At 40.9% G+C, this 16288-nt stretch overlaps 1 protein-coding gene across 11 annotated transcripts in view; it reads right to left on the bottom strand.

The window, feature by feature from the left end:
- Nucleotides 1-16288, bottom strand: part of RAPGEF2 (Rap guanine nucleotide exchange factor 2) — a 292184-nt gene that overhangs the window by 23858 nt on the left and 252038 nt on the right. For all 11 annotated transcript variants that reach the window (XM_083172580.1, XM_083172571.1, XM_083172617.1 and 8 more), the window contains 9 exons: nucleotides 10411-10588; nucleotides 6691-6827; nucleotides 5261-5419; nucleotides 3303-3455; nucleotides 2806-2970; nucleotides 2257-2364; nucleotides 1741-1944; nucleotides 1407-1515; nucleotides 647-890 (listed from right to left, as the gene is read on the bottom strand). In XM_083172580.1, coding sequence (XP_083028706.1) covers nucleotides 647-890; nucleotides 1407-1515; nucleotides 1741-1944; nucleotides 2257-2364; nucleotides 2806-2970; nucleotides 3303-3455; nucleotides 5261-5419; nucleotides 6691-6827; nucleotides 10411-10588 — 1457 coding nt within the window. The remainder of the gene's footprint in view (nucleotides 1-646; nucleotides 891-1406; nucleotides 1516-1740; nucleotides 1945-2256; nucleotides 2365-2805; nucleotides 2971-3302; nucleotides 3456-5260; nucleotides 5420-6690; nucleotides 6828-10410; nucleotides 10589-16288) is intronic.

The raw sequence follows: 16288 nt of genomic DNA, 5'->3' as shown, positions 1-16288 counted from the left end.
TGCACCCTACTTAACTAATTGCGCTGCATTATTCCACAAACATCTGTCTCTTCACAAACTGAGCATTTTGTTAGCGAAGGAAAATGAACAGAAATTATACTATAAATGGTACTATAACATGCAACGCCCAAAGACTGTCCAACAATGAGCAATTCAAGAAATAACAGCCAAGGGCTGTACAGTTTCACATGGTTACACTGTATTCTTGCCCAACCCATCTTTTTAACCCTAGTGGAGTCTCCCACAAGCCAACTTCATTATCTTGTACATGTGAGGTCAATACAAAAAAAGTCTCCAAAGATATTTGCACTGACAAGGCTTGACAAACAAAAGGGACAGCTGTGAAGATCGGAAGGAACAAAGTAGGTTTTATTTCCTTAAACTATGCAAGGGCTTCATTGCAGTATAAGGGGTAAAGATGTGGCATGCAATACCAAAGAAAGAGGATTTTCATCAGGGATTAGAGGTATTTTAGCCAACTGCATCATGGAAAACTATAGGATTTAAAAATATGATGTAAAGTAGGTCTAGAGTGAATCTATCAGCCTCAGAAATTTCTTCTAGAACCCTAATGAATTGTTTTCATTAACAGAATTTACTAGATACGAAATAACGCGACATATTGGTATACTTAATGTATTCTTACTTGTAAGGCTTCTGAGGCAGAATGCTGATCCGTGTTTTATCCAAAATCTTCTTCAACTTGTTGCGTCCTCCAACTGTATTTGCTTTGCCTTTTTTGCTTACTTTTTCAAGCCCTAGAACTTCAACATCAACAGCAAGGTCTGGAATAGAATAGCGAGGGTTCTTTTTGATGTCGCCAATTTTCGGTAAGTGTGGAGCACTATTTCTCTTCTCTTCCAACATTCTTGCTAGCAGCTCTTTAAACACTGGAGAAAATGAAATGTAGAAATATTGTAATTAAGATGGAAGAAAAAAAAAATAAACAAAAAACAAGCTTTGATCCCAAGAAATGTGCGACTGAACTAAATGGGAATTGCGTCAGTTCATAATTGGGCTACCTCCACAAAGAAGCCGAGAAGAATCTGAGCCAATTTTTTTGGCCAATGTCTGTAGCATAATTCAATGTTTTCTGATTTTCTTAAGTTAAAGGAATCTTGCATGAAATCACTAACTCCAGATATACTTTGAGTTTATAAACAAACCTACGCCTCTTGGAATTGCCCTGATAAATACTTTAAATTGTGGAGGCCATGGATGGGTGCTTCTAGAGCAACAACGAATATCTTTGTGGCAACAATTAACCTAAAAAAATGATACATCTAAAAATAATAGTATCATCTAGAATGTGATGTCCACAGGCAAATATTAAAATACATTCTTGAAGAGGAGAATACAGAGGCATGCAACCCTGCATGGAGGCTATGCAAAAGTAACCCTCTTACCAAACAAATTGGTTTTCACAGTGATAGACAAGTGAGTATTGTTCTTCAGGATTTCCATAGCCTTCGTTAGTTGAATGTTTTCAAAGTTCTGACCATTCACCTCCAATATCTGCAAGTAAAGGGCAAGTAACTCAACATGATTAATAATCCAAGCAATGACATTTACCTTCCTAAGAAAGAATGGTTTGGGGCTGGCTTTTTTTCCCTTTAATGTACAGGAATTGCAGAGGTAATGGACCTAATTGACATGAATTATTGAGCTGTTTTTTTTCTTCCCTTTCTTCCCTAGCAGTACATAGCATAGATTTCATAGGGAGAAGGGGGTCTGCCATACCTGATCCCCTCGCTTTAAGCCGGCCTCCACTGCTTTGCTTCCAGGATCCACGCTGTCAACAAAGATGCCAAATCCCTTGTCCAACCCCCCCAGCAATGTGAAAGGCAACGTAGCTTCGCGAGATGGCTTTGTTAGCGTTATCAATCTTCTTTTTGCCTTTGCAGCGCATGCAATATTTAACAGTCTCAGGTGTCCACCCATTTTCTAAAGGAGAAAATGACAATATTTTTTTAAATGTCAAAAAACAAACAAACAAAAACATCATTGTTAATTGAACAAGCAGCTTTCAAAGAATAAACAAACAAGTTTTGTCCTTTGCTATAACAATATTTGGGCAATGTTATGATCATACACAAGTAAACATTAAAAAAAAAAAAAAAATTAAATACACCGCTCACAAAAAATCTGAGCAGTATAGTATGCATTTACAAGCAAATCAGACGCCTTAATACTCTACGGACCATTTTGCCATTTTGTTCATCTTAAAGTAGAAGTTTATTTACAAAGAATCTTTACCTCTCGTTCCAAGTTGTTTTCAAATTCTTCTAAAAAACGGGTCATAGCCGGATCACCTTCAAAGTCATTAAAGTGATTGTTCACCCACAGCAACACTACTCGAGTCACCTGGAAGTTAAAGGACAGGATGTATATCTCTGACATTTCTCTGGGATGGGCCAGTGTACTGACAAAACATGGGCTATCCCTAACATATGAGAATGACCAGGGTGAAAAGGTATGACATATCAGCTATGTATTCTTTGGTAAAAGATCTGCAAATACTTTGGGGTTAAAAAAATGGTACAAGGGGAACCAACATGTCCTTGCGTTATGGTACATATTGCAAATTTTAGATCCATGAAAACTGGAAAGTTACAGGCTGTGGTAACTCCACTGGTACATAATACAACACACTGTACCCACAAAAAGTTGTTAGAGAACAGGGTAAGAGTAGTAGGCAAATTCTTCCCCAAGAGCTGAAAAAGAAGGTTGCTTATGGCCACCACAACACCAAACCACTCTGCGCATCTACTTTATGTAGCAGTTATATTATCCTTATTTTCTAACCTTGTCCCTGAGGCTAGGGTCATTAAACCACTCCAGCAGCTTCTTCCCAACTTCCATAGGACTTGACAAGAAAGTTCTGTAGGTTAGGAGGAAGTCTTCTATAAACGTAGGGTCAACTACTGAATGTTCTTCTACTAGATGCATTGTGAGACGTTCTGCAGTTCCCTGTGGAGATATAATGCAATTCATTAAAATCAGGAAACATATCTGCCAGAACCTACATACAGTAGCTTGAGCACCAGTAACCGAAATACAAATCCAACACTAGGTCCATGCATTGCATTGAAAGCCTTGCAGGATGTACATGTACATACAGTATTCCTGCTCCTGATTAACCTGTCACATACAGCAGCTATTAAAGAATAAAAAAAAATGCTTGCAGGGACATATGTTTAAGTGAAAAGGAGTGTTTTGCATTAAAAAAAAACGTGCAATATATTTAAAAGGTTACATTTAATTTGTGATGGTTCAGATGATAAAAAACCCTTCCCAGTTACCTTGATGACAATGTGGCCTTTCCTAGTGCCAGTGCGATCCAGCTCTCTGTGCTCTTTCACCATCACGATTTCCCCTTCCTCCTCCACCTTCTGCATGTTCTTCTCCACCTGGTTCAGGATGCGGCAGTAGTCTTGCTGTGCTATACAAACAAACTGGGGAAAGAGGACAATATGTTTTCTCCACTAGTAATGGAAGCAACAGGGATTTGTTTTGTTTGTTTTATATATGTCAAAACTGTCATGCGAATGCAGTAGGGCACACATACAGTATATGGGATAGTCCAGCCAATACTGGATAAAAATAAAAATGGCTTATAACTAATCTTTCCTGAGTTAGGTATTGCACATTAAATGTATTTATCACACCAGATCCAGTGGGGCATGCATGTGGTACATAAGGGGCAAGTATGACATGGCTGTAGTGAAGACTACAGAGAATATTAATGTAAGGTAATTAATTAACCCGGTCCCAATTTCATATTACAACTACAGTAGCATAGAAGTTCTGACATTTCGAAAACTACTGTACTTTCACCCTCCAAAAATCATCACCTCCAAGAATTATACAAGAAACCTATCACCGCTACTGTCCGCCTATCACAGCTACTATCCACCTATCACCGCTACTACCCACCTATCACAGCTACTACCCACCTATCACAGCTACTACCCACCTATCACAGCTACTACCCACCTATCACAGCTACTACCCACCTATCACAGCTACTTAATTTCTCCACTATCATGCAGTTATGTGAACTCACAATTAACAAATGCTGGTGTGGCTTTTTGGCTTTGCAATGAATGATTTTTGAGAGACGATTACAATTGCCCATGTATAGACATATACAGGATCATGTCTGGTGAATAGATGTAGACTGCTATATATAACTGTCTGGAAAGTGCACTTTCCAGATATTGATTCAACAGAATGTGTAATGAGTCTGAACAACAGTATGTACCACTGCCACCTCCACTACAGAACTTCAATATAAACTACTCAATAACAAATACCTAGTTGGTAACATCTACTACCTAAAACAGAATTATTAGAATCCATTTGCTAATGCCAAGAGCTCACTGTACATTATCATCTGAGTACTCGTTTTGAGACTTCAGAAAATGTTGAAATCGTAGATCAAACACTTAATGGGTATCTATATAAACACTGGTGTTCCGGTAAGAACTCCTTAAACCCACTGCAGTTAGATTCAGTATGAGGAGTCAAATGGGACAAGTCTGCTTTCCTTGTTTGTAAGTACAGCTATATGCAACACGCATCGTAGCTCCAGGCTGCACAGACATATGGGCATGCCAGGGAAGTGAGGGGGGAAAGATGAGATACCCTTGCAATGGCATTTTGCATACTATGTGACTAACTGAATCGATCTCCAACTGTGTCTTTCTAGTAAAATGTAGATCATCAGGTTGCTTTTGGGTTACCTGTGAGTTACTGGTGTAGCTTTTTCCTAAAGAATGCTCTGAGGTTTTTGAAAAAAATAAATAAATGATACAACCCCCGATTATTTAGCGGCCTTTCATTAATTACCTGTTGTCATATTACCCCAGGATTAATGGATGGCACCCCTTTTCAATTAGATGTCACACATCTAATAGCTTTGAGAATGCACAATGAGAATGTACAATGTTTTATCTATTGTACAGTTCTTGCTTTTTTTCAACTATGGGGCTTATTCAGACCTTATCGCAAAGCTGATTTTTTTTCTCTCAAATGAACAAATATGATAAGATTTGAGATCCGATCTGAATTAGGTCCTATATCTCCGAGCCACAACAGTAAGTAATACGATTTAATACTCTGTAAATAATAACATTAAACTGCACTAATTAGCAGGACTTTGCTTGAGATATTCCTGATCATCTCACATGAAGGGCCCGGCTGTTAGATGAAATCTAGCACTGCGCTGGCAGGCTGGCCCCTCTCTTCACCTACATACCTGGCAATCATCCACTTTGGTTCTCATCACTCCCTTCATGTACTCCTTATCCATGGTTGGAGAGACGCCAAAGCTGTTTCCCATGCAAAGTATTTCTGTTCTGCCATCAGGGTATGTCACTTCCACTGAGCCATTTAAAATGACTGACCAGGAATCGAGCTACAGGGCCAGAAATAGAGAAAATGAGATTACAATCACAGTGGAAATAATTAAAAGAGAATTGTCCCTATACAGAAAACCTGAGGAGGGAAAATGCTTCTAGTATAAGCTGTAGAAATGACATATGTGGCAAATGTAAAGGCACATTTTTGTTGGAGATAATGCATATATATCATGTACCAAATGAAATAGATGCACACTTGCCTACTTTTGAAAAATAGTTTCTACTGCCACAAAGGAAATTGTCCTGCAGTTACAGGTGAAAACGGTAGTACTAACATTAGGACCACGCTGATGCCACTTGATAAATTTACACGAGACTCAGGTTTAGACATATGGATTCAGTACTTCAGTGAAGTCCCTTAATCATACAGTCCCCAGCATGCATCCCTCATATACACACAAAGCCCAGCCTACCTCCTCCATACTCATACATTGCCCAGTATGCACCCCCTACGTACAGTTGCCAGAATACACCTGCATACCCACAAAATGCCCAGTATACACACACAGTTCCCAACTACCTATAGAGTACACACCATGTCCCCTACCCATACAGTGCCCAGATTACACCCCTCACCCCCATACCCACACACCGTGCTCAGCACAAACACCATACCAGAAAAGGGGCAGGCATAAACACTATACCCACTAAAGGGTTAGCTTACAACTCTGCCCACATACCCACAAAGTGTCCAGCATGCACCCCTCAAACCCATACAGTGACCAGCAAACACCCTGGGAGTCTACCGCAGGATGTGTGAGAGTATGCAAGTATGACTAAATGTGTCAAAATAAAAAGCGTACATTATACACATCCTATGGCATAATATGGGAATTTCAGTGTGACACCGTAAAGTCCTTCAGTTTAGAGTAGGGAGCACATTATCCTCTGTATCCCACAACACAAGCTATCATTTAGTAACAATACAAGTTGCATATATTTGGTGGAGGAACATTTTCAAATGAGTCAAAAGCGACTATTGGCTGCTGAGGGGTTAGAACATTTCAGTGGAACACACACACCTCATAGCTTCTGTGATATTAAGTGTGTTGGCTGTGGAATGCTTGTGCTTTTTTCTATATTAAATTCTACATCTCAATTGAAATGTTGCATACAACAAAGACCTACAAAACATATTACAGCGGTGATATCACAAAATGAGCTACATTACCTATGCCATTTACTTTCAGCTCCTAAAACATCTCCTTTGTACACCCCTAGTTACAATATTCCAGTCATGTACACATGATCACTTCAAATCTCTTACCTCCTCTCCATCATTTAGTACGATGGTTCCTGCCCGTTCCACAACAGCAAACACCATGACAGCACACAGCTCACGCCTGACAGACATCGTCATATTGGCAAAAGCAGGCAGCTGATGCATGAACTCCAGGAGTTGTTCTAGAAGAGAAGGGAAAAAATCCCACTGCGGTTATCAATAATAGGTGATGACTTGTCAGACATTTCTGACATAACCAAGTAAAAATAAAACCTCACATTTACATTATTTATATAGTTTATAACAAGTACAATCCTAAGCGGCACTACCTGTCACACATTCTAAAAAACGCCATTTTAGATGTCTAATAAATTTGATTTATGTCAGTACAGTACTTCTTATTGATATAATGGTGCTGAACATATTTCTTCAGAAAGGATGATACAGAAGATGGAGCAGGAGTTATATTTAATGTAAGATTTTGGTTTAATTACCAAAATCCAACAATACGAAATGAAAGGTTATAAAAGTTCAGTGAGAAAGAAATGTGGCACAAAAAAAAACAACGTTTTTAGTTTCCGCTGCTCATGAGGACAAAATGGGCACAATGGCACCTGACGGGGGTTGGTTAGAGCTGGGTCTGAAATATCTTACCCAATTATTTTTTAAGAGGTTAGAGTACTGCAGCACCGGAATCATCAAGTTTGGCAGTAATGTTATGTGTATGCACGTTATGGACTTAAGTCACTTAAAAAAATACCAATTTATTAAAACTCATTCATAATAGGACATCATTAATTTGTGGTACAATAACAATACATTTTGTTATCATGAAATACATGTTCCCTCACAGAGTTTAGACTCTGATATAGACTATGAGCTGCTAGACATCTTCTCTGTAAGGTGAATATTACTTGTGTGATATCCCTATGTGGTAGAGGTGCGCCGCTGATATTAAGGATTCCCCAGAATGTAATTGCAGAGGACTGCATCTGTTGTAACCTATGGGCTAAAGATGGGATACAGTCATATTGTCTACAACAACTACGTCAATAAACATTGGGTCAACACCACTAGGTCGACGTGGGATAAGGTCGACATGGGTGAAAGTAAAAATGGCTTTAGGTTGACAGGTCATAAGGTCGACACAAGCATTAGGTCAACACTGTTTTCTGAGCCAACCGGTATTTCATGCCCTACCATCCATTAGGGCGTGGTGGGAGAAGAAAAAGTACCCGAAGCATTGTGAGCGATGTGAGGGGATGTGGTGCACTTGAAACTGTGTCCATGTTGACATGCGGGTAAAAAAAACCAGTGAAAAACCCCATGTCTACCTAGTTGTTGTAGACCGTATGATCCATACCCTTAAATATTGCCTAAGTTCCTCTCCACTCACACCTGAACAGCAGTCATACAGCACATGTGCAGTAGTGCGACTGGTTCCCAAAATAGAAATTAAAGTGTTTGTATTACATTTTTTCTTTTGCTCTTATCAGAAAGCGCTCCCGATACGGTTCTTGTTTACAACCAAAAGATAAAAAATAAAAAATATAAAAATTGCCACAATAAGAATTGATCGGGTCGTAAATCTGATAAATAGGTGCCCAAACTTCCAGCAAAATGCCAGCATAATATCAGAAACATACACTAAAAATGTATAAGCATTGCGCGCACAAAAAAGCAGTTCTATTGGCCAGAAGAAGATCAGCTGTTGGAACAGTATGGACAACTGGAAACATGCAGTGTACATGCTGGAGACAGCAGAATGAGCTCTTCTCTACAGTTTATTGATCATATTAAGAGTTCAGCATTATTGGAGCTGAAATGTGTATGGCTAAGCGCTGGGCCAGCAGCAGTTTTGCAGACACCTATTCAGGAGGAAAATATATTTCCCAGGCTAATGTGCTAAAGACATGAAAACATTGTCAGTATAGCGATTGCTAGATAGTACCAACCAATACAGACTAGGTGACCCTAGTACACTGTATGAAGTGATGGCAGCAGTATAGCAGTAAGGGTTATACAAAGGTATGTTATACAAGGGTAGGTAGTTTGTTACTTTTATAGCAATGGCAAGCTTAGCTGCAAGTACCACAGTATACAGTGGGCTAATCATAGCTTTGTTAATTGGCATAGCTAATAATGGCTAAGCTAATTGGCACAGGAGTAGCAATTCAGCAAGAGTAGGCAGCACTTCCATGACTCTACAGCACTGATCCATAACATGCGTCACTCCGCAAAGCAGATATGTGTGGCTGGCTGCCAGGACAAACAAGCACTGGGGGGGCTATTATTACTTTATTACATTGTGGTTCCCTGTATGCATCTCATATTGCAGTGTGGCTGTGGAAGTCAACCATGCAGCAAGACCTGTACATTCATCACCGAAGTTAGTCTAGCAGAAAAAGCTGTGACTACACAGGTGAGGGAGGGAGTGGGTGCGTTATTACAGAGAGGAGGCAGTAGGAGGACTGTTACTACAGAGGTGATAGAGGGGGTGTAACTTAGTAAAGAGGAGGGTAAGAGAAGGGGGTCTGGCAAGCTCCTTATGTGATATAAGCACACTCACTCTAATGTATGGCCATACCACCACTGGTGGTGCAGGGCCATTCCATGAAAAGAAGTAATAATGCCCCATACATGGCACTGTTAGATTATATAGCTTTGTTTCTTGAGTTTCAACATAGCCTGACAAATTAGCTCTTCTACATAGGTTTTCATACATTAAATCTATACTACCATAAAGATTGTATGTTGCCCTATCGAAAACTCAGTTGAAGTAGATTTCTACACTATCAGTCGAAATTTTTACAACATCCATGTTTGCTTCAGTTTTTATTGAAACGTACTTACTTTAATATCAAGCTAAACACATATTTACAGATCTAACCACCAAACATTATTTTGGGTCATTATCTTAGTATAGGATAAACCAAGGGATCAAATCTACCAGCATTATTCCACATGGGTTCGTGACACAATGAAATTTCATAGAACAGGGTAGAGTAATGGGCCAAGTCCAGACATACAGTGTTGGTGCTTTAAACTGCTCTGGATGTCAGTGGTGTGACTTAGTGAACTCTATTCACCTCAATATTGGTGGCATATCTTGGTGGACTACACTCCTCTAGATGTAGGAGTTGTGACTTGGTGTTCTACACTTTTCTGGATGTTAGCGGCATGACTTTTTCGACTACAGTTCTGTGGATGTTGAGGGTGTGACTTGATATACTGGACATTTTGTTGGATGGACTTAACTATACTCTTTTGGACCTTAGTGTCGGGACTTGATGCACTACACTTTTCTGGACGCTGGTGTTGTAACTTAGTGCACTACACTCCTCTGAATGCCGGTGGCTTGAATCTTTGCACTACACTCTTCTGGAAAAGTCATTGTTCCTTATTTAAATGCTTCTAATTGTTTAGATACAAAATTCTGTAAGACAAAGACATTTTCAGAAGATGGCAGTTGCAAAGGGAATAAAATGGCAGGAATAAACAACAGACATGGAAAGAAAACAAAGATACACAGTGGACATATTCTTGCATAAACTAGAGCGACTGAAAAATCAATGCCATTAAAAGATGAGTGCAAGGTCCTGGAAAAAAGGGATTATTAGTCATCATAAGGATTTGGACATGTTGCAAAAAAAAACAGATATGCAAGTGCACAGAATGTACTATTCAGGCTTATGTCATCAGCAAACCGGAATAAAAAAGTGGTACGTTAACAATGATTGCAACCTGGCTTTTTTGTCAGCTTACCAATGTCATCATCTGTTCTGTCAATGGGATCTTTCTCCAGGCAGTCTCTTACAATATCGCGACTCATTAAGGGGTCAGATGCTCTCTCAATATCCTCTTCATCATCGTCGTCTTCTGAGTCCACAGCAGTCTCTGGTAGCCCACTTAGGTCCATATCTCCTGGCTCACTTTCTGTGGCCTGAAAAAACATCAAAAACACAATTTTATAGTGTAGCACATTCTACATCAATTTGTAACAGTGAGGGAAGAATCTTTTCTAATGAACAGAAGGTTGCCTATGTTTAGGTATGTTGAAATACAGTCAGAATGGGCTACTATCTGGTACATCTCAAATTGGGACTGATCTGAAAACAAATGTGCAGTTTTAATTGTGGTTAAAAAATGAGCAAGTGCAATTGTGCATAACTCTACTTGATCCCGGCCTTAGGTCAACAAATGAAAAAAGGTAGACATACCTTAGGTCAACATGTTGACACGTGTAATAGGTTGACATTGGAAAGGTCAACATGAAAAAGGTTGACAAAAGTTTCACATTTTCCCTCCAAATTTTTTTTTAAATACTTTACTATAGATCACAGAGTTGGATAATAGTGTGCCGAGAGTATAGTTGACCATGTGAACTATTTTCATGAGTCAACATACGGAATGTCGACCATCAGTGTTCAACCTATTGACTTTAGCCATTATTAATGTCAACCCTATGACACATACCCATTACAGACAACGGTACTTGTGGAGTATCACGGCTCCCACGATGGGCATCGTATGCCAAAAAATCACATCGCATGCGATCGCATACGATTTTGCACTGAAAAGCATCCAAATGCATTGGAATTAGTATTAAACATGTTCAATGGCCCCCAACTGGCATTTTTGAGGCTGTACCACCCCCACTATCAACGCGAACCCGAAGCGTGGCGAGCGCAGTGAGCCCGCGAGGGGCGGCGGTACGCGTCCTACGACCTTTTCATACCCCCACTATCCACGTCGGCGTGGAGTTGAGAATAGAAAGTGTGGCGAGCGCAGCGACCCACCGAGCCCGAAGCGTGGCGAGCCCCGCGAGGGGACGCGGATACCTTCACAGGTATCCGCGTCCCCTCACGGGCTTCACAGGTGTCCGCGTCCCCACGCGGGGCTCGCTGCGCTCGCCACGCTTCGGGCTCGGTGGCTCGCCACACTTTCTATTCTCAACTCCACGCCGACGTGGATAGTGGGGGTATGAAAAGGTCGTAGGACGCGTACCGCTGCGCTCGCCACGCTTCGGGTTCGCGTTGATAGTGGGGGTGGTACAGGCTCAAAAATGCCAGTTGGGAGCCAATGAACATGTTTAATACTAATTCCAATGCATTTGGATGCTTTTCAGTGCAAAATCGTATGCGATCAAATCGCATGCGATGCGATTGCATACGATTTTGACAAAAACGGCCAAAATCGGTAAAAATCGTATCGCATCGCATGCCATTATATATGGCATGCGATGGGAGCCGTGATACTCCACAAGTACCCAGACAACATTTAATTATAAACCAATAGGCTCAAAATAAAAACGTAAAACTCTTTTTTTTTTTTTACATTGCATGTTCATCAACAAACACCATCCCAGCAGCAAGGTATGCGGTTGGAAGCATCATGTTGTGGGTATGCTTTTCCTCAGTAGGGACTAGGCAAGTCAAAGTTTAGATTTCAATTCAAATCGTTGTCTCACCTGGTACGCTTATGGATGGGGGAAAGAAATACATGGACCTGAGGAGTAATGTTAGCTCTCACCCATTTCTACACTTGCCTGTCCTGAGACATCTGTACGCCACCTGAACCAGACCCTACAAACTGCCCTTGATGAAGAGGTTGCTACAGCTACTCTTCACAATCCACACAGGCTTAGATGCCAACTGTGGCACTCTTAATTAACAAGACGCCTGCAAAAACTATCACGTACTGTAGAGTGGACCATCAGTGGCGTAAATCTCAAAATCCAAGTGACTTTGTCACGTTTAAGACTACCTAGCACTCCTGTCGTAATACTCTTGACACTGCTAAACAAACATATTTTCAATCCAATCTCTCATCTCTACTCATGCCACCAATCTCAAGCGACTTTTCAATACATTTAAATCACTTCTTTACCCTCCATCATCCTCCCCACCAGTTAATATCAGTGCGCAAGAGCTTCCTTCTTCAAGGACTTCAAGTGTCTTTGACACGGTTGACCACTTTAGTCTCATACAAACACTACAATCACTAGGTCCATTTTTCATCTTTTGGGAGCGAACGGTTGATTGTAATTTGTTCCCAGAAATTTCCAGATTTTCATTCCAACCAGCCAGATTGGAAAGATAATATTCCAGTGTGTATGGGCTTACTAGGCCGTAATTTTCAATGTTACAAATATTAATGAAACATTGTAGAAAAAAGGGTGTGGCAATGCTTATGTGAAGGATGTAAAATACTACAAGCAGTCTTCCCTATATACTGCTGTGAATAAGCCAAAGCTGTCAATTGTTGTTCAGTAGCCACAGCCAACAGGACCTCATGGCCTAATAAGCCAAAAAGTAATTTGTTAGAATTTATCAGATAAGATGGCATACGACCAAATATATTGCTGTCAAATGGAAAGCCTCTGCCTTTAATATGAACTTTTTAGATTGTTTTCAGCATCTAGGGACTAATGAATTTTATGAGATCTATGAGATTGCTTAGAAAATGTCCCAATATCGCTATGTGTGTAGGCCCCATTACAGCCACACGTCCCAAGATCACAGCTATCAATGCTTTTTGTCCTTTCTTTTTTTTTTTCAAAACTTTTTATTAAGACATTCAGTGCATAGTACAGAGTATTTCAGTTGTTACCACATTTCACCTGTTTTTAGTATCCAGGTGTACAAATAAACATTTCCATTTATAATGATAAACATTCGTGTACATTCAATTTAATTTTGTTGTTATTCAGAAAACCGGGTATGCTATTATGTTTGGTTATCAATGGTCACTCAATAGGGACTGGGGGATCTTGTGCGGCTATTCGGCCCAAGTACCATGTAGTAGATTGTAGACTGTCGTGTATCATCTTCCTGGTACTTAAAGAATCCCAAAGCATGAAAAACTTCCCAACTTTTTTACCTCTATCTACTATGGCCTCCACCCAGTCCATCCTAAACAGGAAGTGTAATTTAGATCGAAATAGAGTAAATTGTGGGGGTGCGGGGTCAATCCAGCTTTTTGTCCTTTCACGTTTTAATAAATGCTTGAGATGAGTATTAAAAGTAGGAGTAATAAAAGTCACATGTACCATATCATTATTAGGCCATATCAAATTGCTAAAAGAACAGAACATGCAAATAGTGTCAATTTTTTTATCATTTAAGTGGACGCTCATTTTACCAATTCCCCCAGCACACGAGTCACACAAAGCCTTTAGTGCTATTCTTATATAAATGACAGCCAATTCTATGCTGTGCAATATAGAGACAAATAGACACGCAGAAGCAGAACCATTCTGCTGCAGAGTAAAGACATCCATCTTAAAAACAGCAGCCATCCTTGTATTGTTTCATTAATTTACTTTACGGAATGCGGCTGTTATTTGGCATCTACAAATCTTAAATAAAGGCAAATGAGAGCTTCCATCATTTATCTAACTCTAATGGAGAAATCCCTTGTGGCGTTCCATGGCATCTGCAACAGCGCAGCCCAGCCCATCATAAAATCATTTCTTTGTAGAAACAGGAGACCATACAGACACTTTCCGGTGCTAAACTTAGAGCATTCAGCACCTGTCCTCCAGTGCACCCAAAAACGGGCTGGTATCAAGGTTCACAACAGGCATGAAAATGAATTCTCATTTCATCACGGTAAAGCACCTATAACTTTAGAGGACAGTATCATACTTTGTGTCCATTGATGCCAAGAGGAGAGGGGGTACAAATTACATGGTCCCAGGTTTCCTGGAGTAGCCCAATGGGGGCCCTGATCCTCCCACTCATCACCTAAAAGCAGCAGTAGCAGCTCTTCTCCTCAACCCAGCACACTCTGCTGTGTGCTGGGGTGCAGTGTGGTAAGGTAAGTGATAAAAGTACTATTGCATGGGTCTTTAAACTGTGGCCCTCCAGATGTTGTGAAACTACAAATCCCAGCATGCCTTGCCACACTACCTTATAGCAAAACTGTGGCAAGACATGCTGGGATTTGTAGTTTCACAACATCTGGAGGGCCACAGTTTGAAGACCCATGTACTATTGTTTCTGTATTTTATTTTAAGGGTGCATGGCCACGCCTCCTGTGATAAAGCCACTACTCCCAGAAAATACCCAGGCACAAGCATGCAAACTACTGCCCTGTGTGTGAATATTGTGGGGCAGCCTATCTACACCTTCCCAAGTAACACCAAGACCATGGATGCACAACTAAACTGATGTAGAGGGGGGGGGGCACATCAATTCTGACTATATGGTTAATTACAGCTAGATTTCTGGATGTGGCCATTGAAGATAAATTTTGTGAAATCTTGACATTTTCATAAATGTTATATAGTTTATCCTGGAGTTTCAGGAAGTAAAGGGGAAACCGTTAACTATGCCAACGGTATTATCCTGAGTCTCGCAACTCAGGTCGAACCCAACCTGATCAATAAGTACGAGTAACAAAAAAAGTGTTTGCAGTAACTTTCACAATTAACAGATTACTGCAATGGGAATGGGAAAAATAAATAGCAACAAATACTAAGCACTTACTTGTCTCTAACCCAAAGGCTAGCAATAGGCAGCCAGGGGTCTACCGCACTCTGGCAACACATCAATTGTTTTAGGCACCCATGGTTTTCTATACTGTGATTGGGAGGAGCTTTAAGGACTCCCGAGTAGGGATGCCAATCCCGGGGCATTTTTTCAATCCCGGGAATCGGGATTAAAAAATGATCAATCCTGGGATTAGTATCCCTAAAAAAAATGCCCCTGTGCCCCACACTGACTCACTTTTGGGGAGCAGGGGGCAGAGGCAGGTGGCGGGTATTATGCGTGCAGCTGGGGGAGGCACGGCGGCTAGCGGGTTCCGGCGCCACCATCCCTTACTTCTGAGGAGCGGCGTAGGGAGCAGAGTCAGGCGGTGGGTATGATGCCTGTGGATGGGTGAAGCTGGGCGGTGAGCGAGTTCCGGCGCTGGTGGTGTAGTGCTGCGGCCTGCGCAGCGTGAGCTATGACCGAATCACGCTGCGCAGGCCGCACGCCGGGACGAAACAGCGTCTGAGCGCGTGCTCAGACGCTGCCTGGCATTAGACTGCACATGCGCAGTCTAATCCCGAAATCCCGGGATTGGATACTTCAATCCCGGGATTGAAATCCCGGACATTATGGGGCTAAATTCTGGGATCCCGCCGATCCCGGGATTGGCCACCCTACTCCCGAGAAGCTTTCGGGGGAGTTCAAGGGAAATCTGACGTAGCCAAGATGTTTACTGAAATTCTGATTTATCTCCGGAGGAGGTTCAATCTCCGGATCTGGTCCAATGAGCACGGGGCCGCACATCGGATCGGATCGAATGTCAAACACATGCGATTTGGACACTTTTCAATGGATTTCTCTGGCCTATCTATTGGAATCGGGTGAAATCAGCCAAAATTGCCTACGTTTATAGACACCCTCCAGAAATACAATATATTCTTAAAACTCAATGGGGCGTATTTAATTAGATGCACCAAAAAGCTCAGGGTATTTTTTTCACCTTTATGAAGTTCCGGAATGATGCTCTCTTTTAAACATATATACAGTATACATATTCTATATACACACACACACACACACACACACACACAAACAAACACGTATGTATAGTATAGCATTCTGGTATTCATTTTTTGTTCTTTTCTGTTCTAATCATAAGATGGTTG

Source organism: Crinia signifera, chromosome 1, assembly GCF_055691185.1.
Source record: "Crinia signifera chromosome 1, ASM5569118v1, whole genome shotgun sequence".
Taxonomy (NCBI): Eukaryota; Metazoa; Chordata; class Amphibia; order Anura; family Myobatrachidae; genus Crinia; species Crinia signifera.
This window is presented reverse-complemented; position numbering and strand designations above follow the sequence as displayed.